We start from the raw sequence: 21660 nt of genomic DNA, 5'->3' as shown, positions 1-21660 counted from the left end.
TTGACGCCATGTTCAGAAATTCCTCCAAAATATCCGGAGGAATTATAGAAAGCTACTCCAGATAACAGAAATACTCATCATAAACTTTGACTAAAGATACATGTTCTACATATAATTAAAGATACACTGGTTCTTAATGCAACTGCTGTGTCAGATTTTTTTTAACCGCTACGGAAAAAGCCTAACATTGCAATAATCTGAGACGACGCTCAGACGTAACAATATTTCTCCGCCATGTTGGAGTCAACAGAAATACGAAATTACAACATAAATATTCCCTTACCTTTGATGATCTTTCATCAGAATGTAGTGCAAGGAGTCCTAGTTCCACAATAAATCGTTGTTTTGTTCCATAATGTCCAATACTAGTGTCCAAGTAGCTGCATTTGCTATCACTTTCAACTCACATGCCCAAAAACTGACTGCTGGTCCAAGATAACTTGCACGAAAACTTCCAAAAGATATATTCCAGGTCGAATAAACTGGTCAAACTAAGTACAGAATCAATCTTCAGGATGTTATTATCATATATATCCAAATTCGTTTTCATCTGGGGCCGATTGGAACAGCCGTAGCACCCACAGAGTAATGCGCCACAGCAAAATGGCATTCTGTTGCGACACTGACTATTTTCCCTCCCATTAGATCAAAGTTCACAGCAAATGCTCCATTACACTTTCTCCTGAATGAGGACATCTAGTGGAAGGCGTAGGAAGTGTTTCCAGATCCATATCTTGTTGGGAAAGGAGGGGGCGATGACGTCAAAGTTGCCCTAACTTTCAGAATTTCAAAACTTGTTTGGAAGATTGCCTGCCCTATGAGTTCTGTTATACTCACAGACATAATTCAAACAGTTTTAGAAACTTCAGAGTGTTTTCTATCCAATAGTAATAATAATATGCATATATTAGCAATCTAGGACAGAGTTTGATGCAGTTCACTATGGGCACGCAATTCATCCAAAGTGAAAATAATGCCCCCTATCCTCATGAAGTTTTTTAATACACATATATAAGCCAGAACACAACACATCAAAGGAATCTCACTAAATTGTCCTCCATCAATGTATTTTACTTTTCCAGTTTTTCAGTTTCTCCACTGAGCATAAACTGTCTACCTCCCTAATAAGGTCATTATATAACAAAGTTCTTAAATTATTTATTTCTCTTGGTGTCTCAACTTCAGTCGTCGTTCATTAATATATTCTGCCACTTTGGCAGAATATATTAATATAATATATTCTGCCACTTTGGTGTGCTGATATCCAGCAGGTTGACTAAGCCTAAAATTTCTCTTACCACTGACTGAACCTGGGCTGCTAAGTGGCATTTGCTGCAAGAGCATTAGTGAGGTCGGGCACTGATGTTTGGCGATTAGGCCTGGCTCACAGTTGACCAATTCATCCCAAAGGGTGTTGGAAGGGGTTGAGGTGATGGCTCTGTGCAGGCCAGTCAAGTTCTTCCACACCGATCTCGACAAACCATTTCTGTGTGGACCTCACTTTGCACGGGGACACTGTCATTCTTAAACAGGAAAGGGCCTTTCCCAAACTGTTGCCACAAAGTTGGAAGCACAGATCGTCTAGAATGTCATTGGAACTAAGGGGCCTAGTCCAAACCATGAAAAACAGCCCCAGACCTTTATTCCTCATCCACCAAACTTTACAGTTGGCACTATGCATTCGGGCAGGTAGCATTCTCCTGGCATCCACCAAACCCAGATGCGTCCATCGGACTGCCAGATGGTGAAGCTTGATTCACCACTCCAGAGAACATCCAATGCTCCAGAGTCCGAATGGCGGCGAGCTTTACACCACTCCAGCCGACGCTTGACATTGCGCGTGGTGACGTTGCTTTCAGAGGCAGTTTGGAACTCTGTAGTGAGTGCAACCGAGGATAGACAAATTTTATGCGCTACGCCCACACAGCAAACAATTTCAAAGATTTGACTGAATAACAGTTCATATAAGGAAATCCGTCAATTGAAATAAATTCATTAGGCCCTAATCTATGGATTTCACATGACTGGGCAGGGGCGCAGCCATGGGCCTGGGTGGGCATAGGCCAACCCACTGGGGAGACAGGGCCACACACTGGAGAGCCAGGCCAAGCCAATCAGAATGAGTTTTTCACCACAAAAGAGGTTTATTTCAGACAGAAATTCTCCTCAGCCCGCAGGGGAAGAAGCCCAGATGATCCCGCAGGGGAAGAAGCCGGATGTGGAGGTCCTGGGTTGGCATGGTAATATCTGGCGTGCGGTTGTGAGGCTGGTTGGATGGACTGCTCCCCATCCTTCCTGACAGAGCTTGAGAGGATCTACAGAGAAGAATGGGAGAAACTCCCCAAATAGACGTGCCAAGCTTGTAGCGTTATACCCAAGAAGACTCAATGCTGTAAATGCTGGCAAAGGTGGGACTAAAAGGTCTGGATACTTATGTGAATGTGATATTTAAACAACAAAAATGTATAAAAACCTGTTTTTGCTTCGTCATTATGGGGTATTGTGTGTAGATTGATGAGGGGGAAGAAAAACAATTTAATCAATTTTAGAATAGTTTGCGATGGCACAAATTAATGTTTGTTATTTCACTATAGAAGTGGTCTACAGTGGGCTCCACCTGTCAATCCATGCATCACTTTCATCCAGACGTGTCTGTCCTACATAATAGGTCTTGCCACAATAAGTCTGTTTTTAAGCACTACAGCAGATGACCTGCTTTCTGTACCTCAAACCTAATTTGACACATCTACGTTTTACAGGAGAGGGAGAGAGAGTGACAGACAGACAATTCGAAAACAAAAACCAATTTTGATAAACTCCTATATCTACTGGGTGAAATACCACAGTGTGCAAGATGTGTGACCTGTTGCCACAAGAAAAGGGCAACCAGTGAAGAACTAACACCATTGTAAATACAACCCATGTTTACTTTCTTTTTGTACTTGAACTATTTGCACATCGCTACAACACTGTATATAGACATAATATGACATTTGAAATGTCTTTATTCTTTTGGAACTTCTGTGAGTGTAATGTTTACTGTTAATCTTTATTGTTTATTTTTTTGTGTGTTTGTTATCTATTTCACTTGCTTTGGCAATTTTAACATATGTTTCCCATTCCAATAAAGCCCTTGAATTGAGGGAGGGAGGGAGGGAGGGAGGGAGGGGAGGAGGGAGATGGACGGACGGCGTAGCCGTTGCTTCAGCTAGGTGTGTTATGGACTGTATAGGTATGGGCTGACGCAGTGTGGCTAACCGATTAGACTGATAGCACATGCTGTTATGCTGTAGTGGTGGGGGTGTATAGAGAGGTATTTGAGAGAGGTTCATTCAAGTGACTTCTCACTCTAGAGACAAGGGCCATAGGGCTCTGGTGAAAAGTAGTGCACAATGTAGGGAATAGGGTGCCATTTGGAATGCAAACCGGTGACTCATTGTGGACTCCTGCCGTGTGCGCTCCCTCAAGTCAAATTTTCCAATATTTTCTTCACAAATATAGCCTGCCCTAAGTATCTTCTTTTTTTTTTTTTGATCCATGAAAATACATTGAACCTCTCAAGGGCGGCAATATGAGGATATTAAAGGATACATTTCCTTTTACTGTTAAAATCAATATACGATAAACTTTCAGTTGGCCTACAGTAGGTAGGATTGTTACGGTAGCTGGGATCTCTGCAGGATCGCTAAAGCCTATTGGCTTAGGGAGGAAGGTGACCTTCTCAACCTCCAGAAAGCCGGCCATTAATTGCCTGACCCCTCTACACCCCTCTGCCTCTCCACGTCTCTGCCTCAGCAAGGCAAAGATCCAAGCATCCAAGTTCAATCCAATTCTACCGTGCATTTTAAGGTCAGATGGTCAGACTAATACACAGAAGAGATGTCCCAAATGGCATCCTATTGCCTATGTAGTGCTATACATTTGAAGTAGTGCACTATATATGGAATAGGGTGCCATTTGGGATGCAAACCAGAGTGCACTAGCCCAGCAGATGGAGGTTATGCTGCTTGCTGAATAGAGGTGCTGTGTGTGTTCGTTTTCTGCTAGCTTCTCACAGACTGACCCTGTAAATGTGCCGATTGACTGCTCTCTTCCAAACCCTGAGTACAGGGGACAGCTCTTACTGCGCCTGCCCAACTCATTGACTGTACAGGCCCCAACCCCCCTGGCCCCAGGAGTTGGGGGGGGGAGCAGAGATGAGAGGGAACACGTAACAGACAGCATGCGGCCTGACTTGGCTCTCTGTCTTGTCACTACAGCTCTGACTGACTCACACTGACCAGGAAGACCAGGGGCAGTCTGACTGTTACATAGACTGGATACAAAGGGGGCTAAGCAGTTGAGGCTTGGGGTTGAGTTGAGGCTTCAGGAGGGCATATGAGGGGGAGCCATGGTCTTCTACAGTAGATCAAGTGTATATGTCATATGCACATGGTACACAGTACATTGAAATGCTTTCTTGCAGGTTCACCTCTCAACAATGCGACATAATAACAATAAGAGTAAGTAAGTTAAGCATAATAAAAAAATTAGCTCAATGGAATAAAAATAGAGTACAAATAGCATAAATTTAAATACAAGGAAGGAACTCCAACTCATTTAGAGTAGGATATTTACACAGTATATTTGCACAATAAACCTGTTTTTTAAGCACTAGGCAGCTACGTGAACTGAGCGTCCTTTACCTTACAAATAATGAATGTGTGTGTGTCTGTGTGTCTGTGTGTATGTGTGAGTGTGTAGATTAGCCATGCCAGAATGCCTCTCTCCCTGTCGTGCCCTCTCATCCTAACCTGAGCTGACATCAGGGAGGGGCACGGCAGGGGGTAGTAACATTGTGACAGGTAGCATCCAATGGGGGAAGGGTCAGGAACTGTGTAAAGCTCTCTCTCTCTCAGCAAGGCTGTGGAATCATTCTGCTGCAAGAGATCAAACGGAAGCTTCAGTACTATTGGTCCCAGATAATTATACACCTACACAGAACGCAATGGAAGACAGTAGCATGGTTTCCAGTACCAGGCTCAGTGCTTACTAGAGCCAGAGATGTTTGAAACCGAGAGACTCAACGTGATTACTTCCTCCATTACCTTGTGGTGGTAATTTGCTCCTCTCCTATTGATGGTGGGCTCAATCGTCTTGGGTTTCTGGGGTGTGTGTGTGGGCACGGGCTTGGGCACTGACTGTGTGTATTTCTCCTCCAGGACCTGGCTGGTAACCAGAGGATCAGTCCGTGCTCCACCCTGACCAGCAGCACAGCCTCCCCCCCGGCCGGCTCCCCCTGCTCCACCCTGCCACCCGGCGCCGATGGTGCCATGCCCGGGGGTAACCAGGGCCACAAGGACCACGCCTACGGATCTGTCACCAGCCCCACCTCCACCCTGGAGAGCCGGGACAGCGGCATCATTGGTGAGGGGGAATGGCTATATATACACACACACATGAACGCACACATGAAAAAATACACATACACATAGTCAGACCAATACCCCCTAATGACAAAGTGAAAACAGGATTTTCGAAATTTTGGCAATAAACTGAACCTTATTTACATACGTTTTCAGACCTTTTTCCATGAGACTCGAAATTGAGCTGAGGTGCATCCTGTTTCCATTGATCATCCTTGAGATGTTTCTACAACTTGATTGGAGTCCACCTGTGGTAAATTAAATTGATTGGACATGATTTGGAATGGCACACACCTGTCTTTATGCGATCCCACATTTGACAGTACATGTCAAAGCAAAAACCAAGCCAAGAGGTCGAAGGAATTGTCCGTAGAGCTCTGAGATAGGATTGTGTTGAGGCACAGATCTGGGGAAGGGTACCAACATTCTTTGCAGCATTGAAGGTCCCCAAGAACACAGTAGCCTCCATCATTCTTAAATAGAAGTAGTTAGGAACCACCAATACTTTTGTTAGAGCTGGCCGTCCAGCCAAACTGAGCAATCGGGGGAGAAGGGCCTTGGTCAGGGAGGTGGCCAACAACCCGATGGTCATTCTGACAGAGCTCCAGAGTTCCTCTGTGGAGATGGGAGAACTTCCCAGAAGGACAAACATCTCTGCAGCACTCCACCCATCAGGGCTTTATAGTAGAGTGGCCAGACGGAAGCCAATCCTCATAAGGCACCTAAAGGACTCTGACCATGAGAAACAAGATTGTCTGGTCTAATGAAACCAAGATTTATCTATTTGACCTGAATGCCAAGTGTCTGGAGGAAACCTGGCACCATGGTGGTGGCAGCATCATGCTGTGGGGATGTTTTTCAGCTGCAGGGACTGGTAGACTAGTCAGGATCGAGGGAAAGATGAACAGAGCAAAGTACAGAGAGATCCTTGATGAAAACCTGCTCCAGAGCGCTCAGGACCTCAGACTGGGGCAAGGTTCACCTTCCAACAGGACAGGATGCTCCCCATCCAATCTGACAGAGCTTGAGAGGATCAGCAGAGAAGAATGGGAGAAACTCCCCAAATACAGGTGTGCCAAGCTTGTAGCATCATACCCAAGATGACTTGAGGATGTAATTGCTGCCAAAGGTGCTTCAACAAAGTACTGAGTAAAGGGTCTGACTACTCATCTAAATGTGTTATTTCAGTTTTTATACATTTGCAAACATTTCAAAAAATAAGTTTTTGCCTTGTCATTATGGGGTATTGTGTATAGATGAGAAAAAAATACAATTTAATCAATTTTAGAAAAGGCTGTAACGTAACACAATGTGGAAAAAGTCAAGTGGTCTGAATACTTTCCGAATGCACTGTACAGTCGTGGCCAAAGGTTTTGAGAATGACACAAATATTAATTTCCACAAAGTTTGCTGCTTCAGTGTCTTTAGATATTTTTGCCAGATGTACTATGGAATACTGAAGTATAATTACAAGCATTTAATAAGTGTCAAAGGCTTTTATTACATGAAGTTGATGCAAAAAGTCAATATTTGCAGTGTTGACCCTTTTTTTTCAAAACCTCTGCAATCCGCCCTGGCATGCTGTCAATTAACTTCTGGACCACATCCTGACTGATGGCAGCCCATTCTTGCATAATCAATGCTTGGAGTTTGTCAGAATTTGTGGATTTTTGTTTGTCCACCTGCCTCTTGAGGATTGACCACAAGTTCTCAATGGGATTAAGGTCTGGCGAGTTTCCTGGCCATGGACCCAAAACATTGATGTTTTGTTCCCGAGCCACTTACAGTGCCTTGCGAAAGTATTCGGCCCCCTTGAACTTTGCGACCTTTGCCACATTTCAGGCTTCAAACATAAAGATATAAAACTGTATTTTTTTGTGAAGAATCAACAACAAGTGGGACACAATCATGAAGTGGAACGACATTTATTGGATATTTCAAACTTTTTTAACAAATCAAAAACTGAAAAATTGGGCGTGCAAAATTATTCAGCCCCTTTACTTTCAGTGCAGCAAACTCTCTCCAGAAGTTCAGTGAGGATCTCTGAATGATCCAATGTTGACCTAAATGACTAATGATGATAAATACAATCCACCTGTGTGTAATCAAGTCTCCGTATAAATGCACCTGCACTGTGATAGTCTCAGAGGTCCGTTAAAAGCGCAGAGAGCATCATGAAGAACAAGGAACACGAGGCCCATGATTACTCTGGATGAACTGCAGAGATCTACAGCTGAGGTGGGAGACTCTGTCCATAGGACAACAATAGGACAACAATCAGTCGTATATTGCACAAATCTGGCCTTTATGGAAGAGTGGCAAGAAGAAAGCCATTTCTTAAAGATATCCATAAAAAGTGTTGTTTAAAGTTTGCCACAAGCCACCTGGGAGACACACCAAACATGTGGAAGAAGGTGCTCTGGTCAGATGAAACCAAAATTGAACTTTTTGCCAACAATGCAAGACGTTATGTTTGGCGTAAAAGCAACACAGCTCATCACCCTGAACACACCATCCCCACTGTCAAACATGGTGGTGGCAGCATCATGGTTTGGGCCTGCTTTTCTTCAGCAGGGACAGGGAAGATGGTTAAAATTGATGGGAAGATGGATGGAGCCAAATACAGGACCATTCTGGAAGAAAACCTGATGGAGTCTGCAAAAGACCTGAGACTGGGACGGAGATTTGTCTTCCAACAAGACAATGATCCAAAACATAAAGCAAAATCTACAATGGAATGGTTCAAAAATAAACATATCCAGGTGTTAGAATGGCCAAGTCAAAGTCCAGACCTGAATCCAATTGAGAATCTGTGGAAAGAACTGAAAACTGCTGTTCACAAATGCTCTCCATCCAACCTCACTGAGCTCGAGCTGTTTTGCAAGGAGGAATGGGAAAAAATGTCACTCTCGATGTGCAAAACTGATAGAGACATACCCCAAGCGACTTACAGCTGTAATCGCAGCAAAAGGTGGCGCTACAAAGTATTAACTTAAGGGGGCTGAATAATTTTGCACGCCCAATTTTTCAGTTTTTGATTTGTTAAAAAAGTTTGAAATATCCAATAAATGTTGTTCCACTTCATGATTGTGTCCCACTTGTTGTTGATTCTTCACAAAAAAATACAGTTTTATATCTTTATGTTTGAAGCCTGAAATGTGGCAAAAGGTCGCAAAGTTCAAGGGGGCCGAATACTTTCGCAAGGCACTGTAGTTATCACTTTTGCCTTATGGCAAGGTGCTCCATCATGCTGGAAAAGGCGTTGTTTGTCACCAAACTGTTCCTGGATGGTTGGTTGAAGTTGCTCTCGGAGGATGTGTTGGTACCATTCTTTATTCATGGCTGTGTTCTTAGGCAAAATTGTGAGTGAGCCCACTCCCTTGGCTTAGAAGCAACCACACTCATGAATGGTCTCAGGATGCTTTACTGTTGGCATGACACAGGACTGATGGTAGCGCTCACCTTGTCTTCTCCGGACAAGTTTTTTTCCAGATGCCCCAAACAATCGGATAGGGGATTCATCAGAGAAAATGACTTTACCCCAGTCCCCAGCAGTTCAATCCCTGTACCTTTTGCAGAATATCAGTCTGTCCCTGATGTTTTTCCAGAAGAGAAGTGGCTTCTTTGCTGCCCTTCTTGACACCAGGCTATCCTCCAAAAGTCTTCACCTCACTGCGCATGTAGATGCACTCACACCTGGCTGCTGCCATTCCTGAGCAAGCTCTATACTGGTGGTGCCCCGATCCCGCAGCTGAATCAACTTTAGGAGACGGTCCTGGCGCTTGCTGAACTTTCTTGGGCGTCCTGAAGCCGCCTTCACAACAATTGAACCACTCTCCTTTTTGATGATGCGATAAATGGTTGATTTAAGTGCAATCTTACTGGCAGCAATATCGTTGCCTGTGAAGCCCTTTTAGTGCAAAGCAATGATGACGGCACGTGTTTCCTTGCAGGTAACCATGGTTGACAGTGGAAGAACAATGATTCCAAGCACCACGCTCCTTTTGAAGCTTCCAGTCTGTTATTTGAACTCGATCAGCATGACAGAGTGATCTCCAGCCTTGTCCTCGTCAACACTCACACCTGTGTTAACGAGAGAATCACTGACATGATGTCAGCTGGTCCTTTTTTGGCAGGGCTGAAATGCAGTGGAAATGTTTTTGGGAGATTCATTTCATTTGCATGGCAAAGAGGGACTTTGCAATTAATTGCAATTCATCTGATCACTCTTCATAACATTCTGGAGTATATGCAAATTGCCATCATACAAACTGAGGCAGCAGACTTTGTGAAAATTAATATTTGTGTCATTCTCAAAACTTTTGGCCACGACTGTTAATGATTGGTTGTGACGTTGGGTCATCAAGCATGGTCGTAGCAGAGTCAACCCCTCCTTCCTTACACTCTGACCCCTGACCCCTCTCCTCTACTCCCGTTGTTCCTTCCTTCCTTCCAGCCACCCTGACCAGCTACTCGGAGAACGCTGAGCGTGGGGGTAAATACGGGGAGGGAGGTTTCTCGCGTGGCAGTAACCTGAAGCTGTGGCAGAGCCAGAAGTCTGGCACTGACTCGTTCCTGTACCGTGTGGACGAGAACATGGCCGCCTCAACCTACAGCCTCAACAAGATCCCTGAGAGACACCTGGACAGCATGTCCTCCCACTCCGCTCACTCCATCCCTCTGTACCTCATGCCTCGCCCTAACTCCGTCGCAGGTGAGTCCCCACCCTCTTCCTCGCTCTTCCTGCTTGGTCTGTTCCTACACATCTATATCCTAACCTTTGACGTTGACCTACGGCTTAACCTTGACTGCGTCCTTATGCAGTGTCCTTCCTTCCCCTTTTTATCTAAAAGGCGCAAGATAATGTTGACAGCCTCATTCTCAGTATTGAGCTCTATTGTTTGATTCCAGGAAAATATATATATATTTTGTACATTCTGTCAATTGTATCTGAATGTTGAGGGGAACGTTACATAGAAAATGTATGTGTGTCTAGTTATGACACTTATAGCATGCCTCAAATAGCTTATTCCCCAAAGTATGGCTAAATTAATCTTAAAATGTGAAGTTACATAACAGGCTGCCATTCCTGATGGATCTTATTGTATTATTGTCCTGCTATTCAGAGCCGAGACATTCATTGGAGATGAGCTGTATTACTGAGCCTTCCCTTCAGACGTTACAGTGTTGCAAAGATGCAGTGGGGTTCCGACAATGTCAATACTAACATACCGCTCAGAATGAACTCCCAGTGTATTGTTTCATTCTTAGTAGTGTGCCAGAGTAGATAATGGAACCGTTTCACTAAAAAGAGTAAAATACCTCACACATATCGGTTCTGACCTGCTCTCTATGTCAGCCATGTTCTAATAGCTAACTGTCTGTCTGACAGCCAGGTAGTGGGTGTACAGACAGTGGTTTAGAGAGAATGAGCTTCAATCTATTCTCCTGCTTCAATAATGAGTCCTTGAAAAAGGACAGAGCAGGCAGGAGGAGTGGGCTCGAGAGCTGCTCGAGAAGTAACATGACATGAGATGAGGTGAGAGCGACAGCGAGGGAGGGAGAGGAGCGAAAGAAGGAGAGATGATTTATTTTATCCAGGCCTACAGTAGAATGAACCTTGTGAGTGGTGGAATGGGACTGAGAAGGAGGAGAGAAGTGGATGCATTAGGAGGTAGGGAAAGAGGGAGAGCTATCTCCTCCACCAAGGGGAAGAAGAGCGAGGGATGGAAGAAAGGAGGGAGGAGAGGAGGCCGTGGATTGGCTGGTCTCCCACGGCAGAGGAATATCAGAGCTTCAGGCATTAACCGTTTCTATCCCCCTGAGTCACTGAGAGGGAGAGAGACACTGCTTTGAAGTGCAGGAGGAGAGAACTAGCTGAGACCGTGGAGTGAGAGGAAAGGGAGGCTGCAGAGGTGGAAAATGAGGAGAGGGGGATACTTTATTACCTAATGAGAGAGAAGCTTTTTGGGAGAGTGTGAGAGGGATGGAGGGAGGCGAGGGATGGAGAGAAAAGAGAGAGGGTGAAGGAGGGAGGAAATATATAATGTTAAAGGAGGATATCTTTTCTGTCTCGTTCACAGTCATCTCAGTAGTATTTTAAGTGGAATAGAACAGAAATTAATAGAAACCTCTCATTGCAAAATGTACATTCTCCTCAAACTCTTTGGCCTTGAAGACCAGACTAATAAAACATAGTCAGTAACCCATCAGGTTTTGCACCATGCCATTCTTCAGAATTTTCACATCTGTACATATTAATAATGTAGGGTGTGTCCAAAATGGAGCCGTATGGGCCCTGGTCAAAATGAGTGCACTAAATAGCAATTGGGTCCAATTTGGTATACACCCTATATTGTAGAAATATTACACTAGAAATGTCAATACCTCTATTTCCCCTTGGAGAGGGAGATTGGGCGGCATCACATTTTACAGGAGACAATAGCATTTAGTTAATTTCTGAAATGTGTTGTGGGATAACTGGCTGGACTGTTGGGATACCAGGCCTACTGCCTAGCCTGGATGTATATCAGAGAGCAGCAATGTTCCTGGACATGTGCTTTCTAACTGGGTTGTTAAAGCAGGAACATGCGCATTCACGCACACAGCTGGGTGAGGTCTCCACCATGCTATTCAGCGCCAGGAGTCATTTCATCATGATGTCTCTCTCTCTCTCTCTCTCTCTCTCTCTCTCTCTCTCTCTCTCTCTCTCTCTCTCTCTCTCTCACTAACACTTTTCCCCCTCCATTTCCACTGAGCACGCTAGTTGTGCTATCTTAGCTGCATTGGCACAGACAATGCATTGCTGATAGATAGTGAATTCACTCTCAACTCAGTCCTCCTCAGATTAAAACCGAGTTGAAGAAAGGGAAAGGGAGAATTTGAATTTAGCTCCTGACCTTATTCCTAAACCCAAACATTATCTTTGACCTTTTGTCTTAGTTTAGTGGTAACCTGTACCCAGATCTGTTTGTGCTGTATTGCCAACTCCTATGGTCATTTTCATGCCAAACATGTAGGCCATACATCACAAACGGACCAGGCTAGCGTAGTGGTAGTAGGAGTGGCATTTCTTATCTGAACAAACCAGTCTGTGTCCCAATTGACACCCAATTTCCTATTTAGTGCAATAGTTTTTTCTTTTCTTTACCAGGGCCCATAGGGCTCTGATCAAAAGTAGTGCACTATATAGGGAATAGGGTGCAATGTGGGACTTACATCACCCAGTTCCATGACCATGGCCATCCCCATTCCAGTACGGTCCAGGGCCAAGCCCCCAGCATTCCCAGCTGCTGTCCTCCCTCCATTTTGGGAAAGCTGTGCTGTGAGCTTCATCATTGGTTGACTCCATTGCTGGTTTGCTGTAGTGACTCACTGCAATCAACAACACAGACACACATGCTACTGGAGCATTAACACTAAGCTGGTGATGCACACAAGCTGCTGGGAGGTGAACCCTCTGAGACGGACAGAGGAGGAAGAGACCAGTGTTAATGATCAGACTGATCTGATCCCAGCATACCTCTCTAGATCTCTCCCCATGGATTATATTGTACTTCCAACCTGGGTGCAGTTTGCCTGGATAGATGCTACTGACGAGTTAGGGCTGATCTGAGAGGGAGTCAATAGGAAGTCATGCTCGACCCCCTTCCTCTCCTTCCTCACTCCATGATGCATCTGTGGATCTATTCAGGTAGAGTTTCAAAGAAGACAGTGCCTCAAGGTGTGATTGACTGTTTGACCTCTCACCATGCTCTGAGAGTAGAGTAGTGAATCTCTCTCTCTCTCTCTCTCAAAGCTGTGGTCTGACATTGCTGTAGACATACCTTATAGTTCACTTAGTCATACATATGTCCTCCTCTGACTCTGACTGGCTTTGAGGCTGCAGCTCCCACTGATGTGGTGGCGGGTTGAGGGAACCGACCCCCCCCCCCCCTCGCACACACACACCAGCCTCTGTAATCTCATTGACAATGCAGTGGCCCCCAGAGTAGAGCTGGTCTGCAGACACAGCATGGTGTGAGCAAGCAGCAGTGTCAGTGTGAAGGATTTTTCTCCATGAATAAGACATTTGTCTGCAGAGTTAATTAATCCACAGGGTCTAGGTGGCATCTGCCTCCTCTCACAAGCCCATGGAACAGCCGTTCAGAGGGGGGTGGGGGACAGGTCCATGTAACAGCCATATTGCATCCCTCCCTCCTGCCTTCCTCTCTAAACTTTACTGTGAACTTACTCAGTCTTGACGACCAAACCGCCTCAGGATGCTGGCATGAGCTATCATAATACTGTATGTGAATCAAAGCTGCATGTGAATCAAACGGTTTCTTTCTCTCCTCTTCCACACACACACATTACACACACACACACACACACACACACACACACACACACACACACACACACACACACACACACACACACACACACACCTCAGCCACCAGCTCGGCTCACCTGGAGGACCTGACCTACCTGGATGATCAGAGACACACTCCGCTGCGCACATCGATGCGCATGAATCGACAGAACACACACACCGGACCAGGCCACGCCCAGACCGACCTCAGAGGTAAGACAGGAGCACTATAGCCCTTCAGAAGAGACAGGTTGCTTCCCAAATGACACCCTATTCTCTATATATAAGGCTCTGGTCAAATGTGCACTATATAGGGAATAGGGTGACATTTGGGACAACCATAATGTTCTCCCCTTGCCATTCTTCCTTCTTTACTTATTTAGCCACTAATGAACTCCTCACAGTCTTCTGCCATCCAGTCATACAGTATAGGGATACAGCAAGCTGCTGCCTCAAGTGCTTTTACATTTCACACTTAGCTGTGTGTCTCCATAACACATCTACAAAATAATAATTATATCACATGAGCGTGCGTGCTTCTGCATGTGTGTGTGGGCTCCCCATAGCCAGCTGCAGAGTAGAGGGCTCTAGGCCTGGTACTCTCCGAGCTCTACAGCCACTTGTTTTTCTCCTCTCCTAAGCGCAGCCAAGTGTGTTTACAAGCCGGCCCACTGCATCCAGGCATGCTCCTTGCCTCTTCCGATCAGTGTTAGCAACCTTCCTGAGTAAACTACACCACTACACCTCCTTACTTCAGGGAGAGAGACTTACTTAACTAGTGTGTATGGCCGCACAGTGAGTTTTAAAGGAGAACAAATTGTCTGCTATAAAAGTAGGAATGGTCGCAAAGGGAGCAACACATTGCTGCTGTACTATAGTGAGTATGTATGAGCGGGTTGTTGTGCTAGTCAGATGGTAACCAAATGCTGAAGCGTCCTCCTTGGTTGGCACTGCTTCACTTCCTTTGTTTTATGTTGTTTGATGCTGTCATGGAAATCAAGAGACTAGCTCAGTGATGCTGTTTTAAGCCCAGTGAGTGAGTCAGAGTGAAGATAGCAGGGAGAAGAGACCATGTGTCCCAAATGGCTCCCTATTTAGTGAACTACTTTTGAACAGGGCCCATAGGGGTCTGGTCAAAAGTAGTGCACTAGATAGGGAATAGGGTGCCATTTGGGAAACAACCGTGGTACAGTAGCTTAGCAAGAGATGGTGATAGACCTGGTGAATCAGGCAGATGCAGTTTCTTAGATTGCCTCCCACCTAATACACTCATTCTAGACACACATATGCAGGCACAAAAATCCATGCATGCAAATGTATGCACGCACGAAGGCAGACACACACACGCACATCTGTGGAGTAGAGCTGTCTGGGCCTAATGTAACCCTGGTCCTTCATATGGAGCAGACTGAAGTACCACTCCTCCTCACCTCCCTCCATTCTTTCAGCCTCCCCTGCTCTGAGTCATCCTCACCTAGTGAATAATTAAAGTGTCTGAGTGAGCCTTTCCGTCTGGACACGTACACACACAGTGATACCACTCTGTCTAGCTGGTCAGGGGGAGAGGAGAGGCGCAGAGTGATCCCTAGGCTTATACCTCTCACAGCCTTGTCTAAGCAGGAAGTGATGCAGCTCCAGATACAGCACCCCCCACAGACCCGCTCCATGCTCCCTCCTTCCTGCTCACAACATGGCAGCCATGTTTCTAGGATTTTATCACCTTCGGCAGACCAGCAGAGGCACTATGACTTAGCTAATAGGCCTAATGCTTAATGGTCTTTGCCATAGACAACTGCTAGTGCTGAGTAGTACCTTGTGTGAGGTGATTACAGTGGGAGAAGAGACTAAATGCCAGCCCTGTATTGGCGCTGGCATTTAGTCACTTAATGAGATTAGCACCACTTAATGCAGGACACCGTATTAATTGACATCTGCTATGGCCGGTGCCCGGTCTAACTAACACACAGTGAAGAGAAAGTGTTGGGTGTTTTAGTTTTTTTCCATTACTGAAATCTACGACACTCTTTCGTAGTCTATGAGATTTTATTAATCCGTTTTAGGATCAATTGAAGGATGGCAATGCAGAAAAGATTTTCGATGGTTTCCTGCATCCCAGCAACTGTTTTATGCCCAGACTCAGTGTGCGTCTCTGTGCCTCTGTCTGTGTCTCTGTCTGTGTCTCTGTCTGTGTCTCTGTCTGTGTCTCTGTCTGTGTCTCTGTCTGTGTCTCTGTCTGTGTCTCTGTCTGTGTCCATGTTTGTGTATTGTCGGTTTTTGTTTGTGGTGATTCAGCTAAATTGAGTTTATCAAGTTGTGTTGACTGTATATACATAAATATGGTGCTGCTGATGTCAGGCTATATTCACAGATTGGAAGTAGTTTTTCCCCAGGTATACCTACCTATACTACTGCACTACTGTGCAGTCATCAACCATTTTTCCCAACTTGTTGTTATTATTATTATTATTATTGGTTTAGCTGTAAAACATGCTTGGCCCAGCACTTTGTACGTTTTGGGAAGGAATATATTATATAAATAACAGCAATTGGAGCTCATTATATTGTGATGCTCCTTATGTAACACACACACGTGTTCTCCCCAGCCCTGACTCATGGTCTGTCTATTGCATTTATGTTGTACTGTGTCGCCTGCCCCAAACCAATAGATAGATATCACTTGACCACAGGATATTTCTTTCTGGGAGTGTACTGCCTTACAATAGATGGATCTGGAGATGTTATTATATCATATTAGTTGATATCTGATGCTGCAGTCTCCATCTCCTATTGCGGCTCTCTGTACCAGTGTTGGGGGCCGGTTCCATATTCCAGTTCTTCATTGGAATTAGAATTGGAATTTCAGTTATTTCCTGAATTGAAATGTAATTGACCTTTGACCACCAACCCTGCTCTGCACCATTAGCATACTGCACACGGCTGCCAGCGTCCATTCTGTTATGCTTCCCATGACCCTGTCTGTTCTTTCATTGCCTCCTCTTTTCTCTCACTTCTGTTTGTCTCAGCTTCTGCTAACAACCACGCCTGGCAATCCCAATCACGTAAGCTTACTTTACTTTAATCTGGTTACATGTCTGGTAACATGCATTTTGTCCATATTTCCACTGATGTTGTTTCAGATAATACAGCTAACTGTAAAATTAAGAGAAGTAGGAAAAATAACTCCTGTTTAGATTTAGTCCTTCTCTCATCTCCAGACATACATTTTAGTCCAAACATAGTTTACATCCATACATCCATGTTTTTTAATACTACTCTTGTTCAGATGACGGGATGCCCAGACAGTCTTTGAAAAACAACACGTTTATCTAATGACTCCCCCTAGTGAGGAAAAATAATAGTATTTGTGTTAGGACATACAGGTTTCAATTGTGAAACAAATGAATATTTCCCTTGAATACCTTCTCTGTCACACATGATTACAGCAGTGATTACAGTAGGGATTACAGTAGTGATTACAGCAGTAGGAGGAAGTCCCATGACAGTCAGGACTCACTATAGGCCATACACACTCATTATCTTAATGTAGTGGCAGCATTTCTCTGTCAAATAAAGAACAACCATTGTAACTGTCCATCCTCTCTCTCTCTCCCCCTGCCCCTCCAGTGCGGTTTGCCCCATACCGGCCACCTGACATCTCCCTGAAGCCCCTCCTCTTCGAGGTGCCCAGCATCACCATGGACTCCGTCTTCACCGGCCGTGATTGGCTGTTCCAGGAGGTCGATGCCCATCTCAACAGAGGCAACAACATCCCCAACCTCGGCGTAGTTATCGTGGGCAACATTGGCTACGGCAAGACAGCCATCATCTCTCGTCTGGTGGCACTGAGCTGCCACGGAACGCGCATGAGACAGATCGCCTCTGACTCTCCGCAGGCCTCTCCCAAACGTAGGCTCAGATACTCATGAATAGAGAGTGCTATTAAAATGGCCACAACCAACAAGTCAGCTTTCAATAAAGTTTCTAAAAAAACATTTCTGTTGAACAAAACAGAGGTGGAGTGCATGCTTTGCTATTGTTGGAATGGCAGATTGATCCTTTAAGGTGATATAAAAATGGTTTGACAAACATGCCATTGGTTAAATCCTCTTCCTTCTATGCTTCTTCTCAGATGGAGAGCTCCCCCTTACTCAGCCCCAGCCGGCCTATAGCACAGGTACTCTGGGAGGGGGCAGCTGTCCCGGGACCCCTGAGATGAGACGACGCCAGGAGGAGGCCATGAGGAGACTGGCATCTCAGGTTAAAAAAAAAGATCCAATAACAATTATACCCTCATTGCCAAACTAGCAGACCAGTTAGAATGCATGCCCAACACATCTTCATACTAAGTGACATGCTAGTCTGGATTTTGGACCAGTTTCACAGCATATTTGAGACATCAGTACACAAGGCTAGCTGTTTTAATTGCAAACATCCAGTTTGGCCTAGAAACATTCTTTCTAACAACTCTTTCTCTTTCAGTGGAGTAAACGTGTTAACATTTATGAACCTGTCTAGTCTGAAGTTAAATATGAATGATGTGTGAGGCGGTGCTTAGTGGCTTCCCTAAATCCCCACACCACTCACATCATACCATAGCCCCAGCTTCCCCTATCCCCTAAATGGGGGTGACAGACGCGCCTTGCCATCTGTAGCCCCAGCCCCAGCCCCATTCCTCTCCCCAGCCTGCTGCATTATGCAGATGTGTTTAAAAGAGAAAAAACAACTTTGCCAGGGAGCCTTATGAAATATGTATACCTGCAGAAAGCCATTTCCCAGCCAAGCTATTATATCTTGTTAACTCGATGCATTAATAATTGAGCCCGCTCCCACTTTTCTCCCTTTGTTTTAAGCTCTGTTTTATTCCTCTGTGACTCAATTAGCATTTTATCCTGATTTGTTATTTTATCCCTGCGGTTTCCTTGATGAAACAGAGGAACAGAGGCTGGCGCTTGGTCCACGTCAACTGTCATAGTCCCCGAGCTGGACACACCTTGCTGGTGGCGCAGCTTACTAATTGCTTCACTTCACCTCTCTCCTCCTCTTTTTCATTTGATTTTTCTCTCCTTACCTCTTTCACGCCCATCTGTTCTTTGTGTTATCTGCTCGTGGCAGTTTATAAAGCTTTGTGCTCACTGTGCTGAGAATGTATTATTATAGAGAAACACACTGAGATTACTCATCTGTGTTGTGCGGATAATCATTTAGACTTTTGACTCCTCTGGGTGTCCGTCTAAACATGCAATTAAACACACACTCATTCACATTCATCTTTTCTCAACGGCAGGGAGCTCTGAATTATTTATTGGCTGAAAACCGAAAAGAGAAACGAGACGTAATATGTTCATTACACTGCAATCATCCACCATGAACTAGTTGACTCACTAGTTGACTCACTAGTTGACTCACCAAATCAATTGTAGCAGCGCCAGTTTATAAAACCGGATTCTTATTGTCAAAACATAGAAAACAGGATCGTGTTCATTAAGCACCAATCTGAAGAATGACCTGGACTTGTCCAATAAGAAATGCACATTTTATTTTAAAATGTTTTTGCTACAGTGTGACCTAATGACCTGAACCCCGTCTTATATTTTCCACCCCCTTTTACTGACCTACCATGTCTCCCCCCTCTCTATCGCCCCCAGGTGGTGGCGTACCACTACTGCCAGGCGGACAACGCCTACACGTGCCTGGTGCCAGAGTTTGTCCACAACGTGGCAGCGTTGCTGTGTCGCTCGCCACAGCTCATCGCCTACAGAGAGCTGCTGCTCAGGGAGCCACAGCTACAGAGCATGCTCAGTCTGCGCTCCTGCGTTCAGGATCCCCTGGCCTCCTTCAGAAGAGGAGTTCTAGAACCCCTAGATGCCCTCTACAAAGGTGATACAATTCTCTGCTATAGGCCCTGGTTAAAAGCACTATAGGCCCTGGTTAAAATCCCTATAGGCCCTGGTTAAAATCCCTATAGGCCCTGGTTAAAAGTAGAGCCCTATAGGCCCTGGTTAAAATCCCTATAGGCCCTGGTTAAAAGTAGAGCGCTATAGGCCCTGGTTAAAATCCCTATAGGCCCTGGTTAAAAGCCCTATAGGCCCTGGTTAAAAGTAGAGCCCTATAAGCCCTGGTTAAAAATAGTGTGCTATAAGCCCTGGTTAGAAGAAGTACACTATATAGGGAATCTCTGGTCAAAAGTAGTGCACTATATAGGGAATAGGGTGACATTTGGGGGACACCCCTAGAACCCCTGGACGCTCTCTACAAAGGTGATGAAACTGTCTCTACTCCTAGTGACTCTGTCAGTGGGTGGGATCCTCAACACATGTATTCTTGATTTTAGCAAGAGTACATTAGGCAGAACATTTACAATCATGTTTTTTGGTCCATATTGACTCTTTTCTCTGTGTGTGGTTTTCAGAGAGGAAGATCGCCTCTGAAGATGACCTGGTCATCCTGATAGATGGGCTAAATGAGGCAGAGTTCCACAAGCCTGACTACGGAGACACCATCGTCTCATTCCTCAGCAAAACCATCAGCAAGTTTCCCCCCTGGCTCAAATTGATGGTCACTGTTAGGACCACATTACAGGTACATTACATTATACGCATTACAGTCCTCTACCCCTCCAGTAAGCGTGTGGCCATTAAAAACATACAAGATTAACACTGTTAACACCAAACAAGGATCATTGTCTTTTGATAGAGTTTGTCAATAGATTGACATCAGTGGAAGATTGCTTGTACATCTTGTTACACTACCCACGCATCTCTTTCCCTCCCCCACTTTTCTTCAACCAACCCCCTTCATCCTCCTCTCTCCTTCCTCCATTTCTCCCTTCCTCCCACTTTCTTCTTCCATCCATCTTCATCCTCCCCTCTCCTCCTCCTTACTCCTCTCCTTCATCCATCATTCCCCCCTCTTCCTCCTTCCTCCTTCTCCCTTCATCCTCCCCTACTTCCCTCCTATAGGAGATCACCAAGCTGCTCCCATTCCACCATATCTCTCTGGATGGTCTGGAGGAAAATGATGCTATAGACCAGGATTTACAGGGTTATATCCTGCACCGCATCCACAGCAGTCCTGAGATTCAGAACAACATCTCTCTCAACGGCAAGATGGACAACACCACCTTCGGCAAGCTCTCTGCCCACCTCAAGGCCCTCAGCCAGGGATCCTACCTGTACCTAAAACTCACCTTTGACCTTATAGAGAAGGGGTACCTGGTCCTCAAGAGCTCCAGCTACAAGGTAAGCCGGTAATTTACAGTATGCATTATTGCCTTGCTTTTATTCTTGTCTTTATTATTTTTCTTTATCCTACTTTTAATTACACCAAACAAAAATATAAAAGCAACATGTAACAATTTCAATGATTTATGGATTTCACATGATGCAGCGATCAGTAGGCCCACCCACTTGGGAGCCAGGCCCAGCCAATCAGAATTAGTTTTTCCCCACAAAAGGGCTTTATTACAGACAGAAATACTCCTCAGTTTCAACAGCTGTCTGGGTGGCTGGTCTCAGACGATCCCGCAGATGAAGAAGCCGGATGTGGAGGTCCTGGGCTGGCGTGGTTACACGTGGTCTGCGTTTTGTGAGGCCAGTTGGATGTACTGCCAAATTCTCTAAAACGACATTGGAGGCAGCTTATGAACATTACAATCTCTGGCAACAGCTCTGGTGGACATTCCTGCAGTCAGCATGCCAATTGTACGCTCCCTCAAAACTTTAGACATCTTTGGCATTGTGTTGTGTGACAAAACTTCACATTTTAGAGTGGTGTTTATTGTAAGGTGCACCTGTGTAATGATCATGCTGTTTAATCAGCTTCTTGATATGCCACACCTGTCAGGTGGATGGATTATCCTGGCAAAGGAGAAATGCTAACTAACAGGGATGTAAACAAATTTGT

At 45.0% G+C, this 21660-nt stretch overlaps 1 protein-coding gene across 1 annotated transcript in view; it reads left to right on the top strand.

The window, feature by feature from the left end:
• Positions 1 to 21660, top strand: part of LOC139376797 (tetratricopeptide repeat, ankyrin repeat and coiled-coil containing 2b) — a 224320-nt gene that overhangs the window by 172433 nt on the left and 30227 nt on the right. The window contains exons 8-16 of the mRNA XM_071119726.1: positions 5202 to 5406; positions 9862 to 10119; positions 13840 to 13971; positions 16782 to 16817; positions 17383 to 17664; positions 17888 to 18015; positions 19404 to 19635; positions 20168 to 20337; positions 20718 to 20996. Coding sequence (XP_070975827.1) covers positions 5202 to 5406; positions 9862 to 10119; positions 13840 to 13971; positions 16782 to 16817; positions 17383 to 17664; positions 17888 to 18015; positions 19404 to 19635; positions 20168 to 20337; positions 20718 to 20996 — 1722 coding nt within the window. The remainder of the gene's footprint in view (positions 1 to 5201; positions 5407 to 9861; positions 10120 to 13839; positions 13972 to 16781; positions 16818 to 17382; positions 17665 to 17887; positions 18016 to 19403; positions 19636 to 20167; positions 20338 to 20717; positions 20997 to 21660) is intronic.

Source organism: Oncorhynchus clarkii, chromosome 20 (genome assembly GCF_045791955.1).
Source record: "Oncorhynchus clarkii lewisi isolate Uvic-CL-2024 chromosome 20, UVic_Ocla_1.0, whole genome shotgun sequence".
Classification (NCBI taxonomy): Eukaryota; Metazoa; Chordata; class Actinopteri; order Salmoniformes; family Salmonidae; genus Oncorhynchus; species Oncorhynchus clarkii.
Note: the sequence above shows the minus strand (reverse complement) of the source record. Positions and strands in the feature narration are given on the sequence as shown.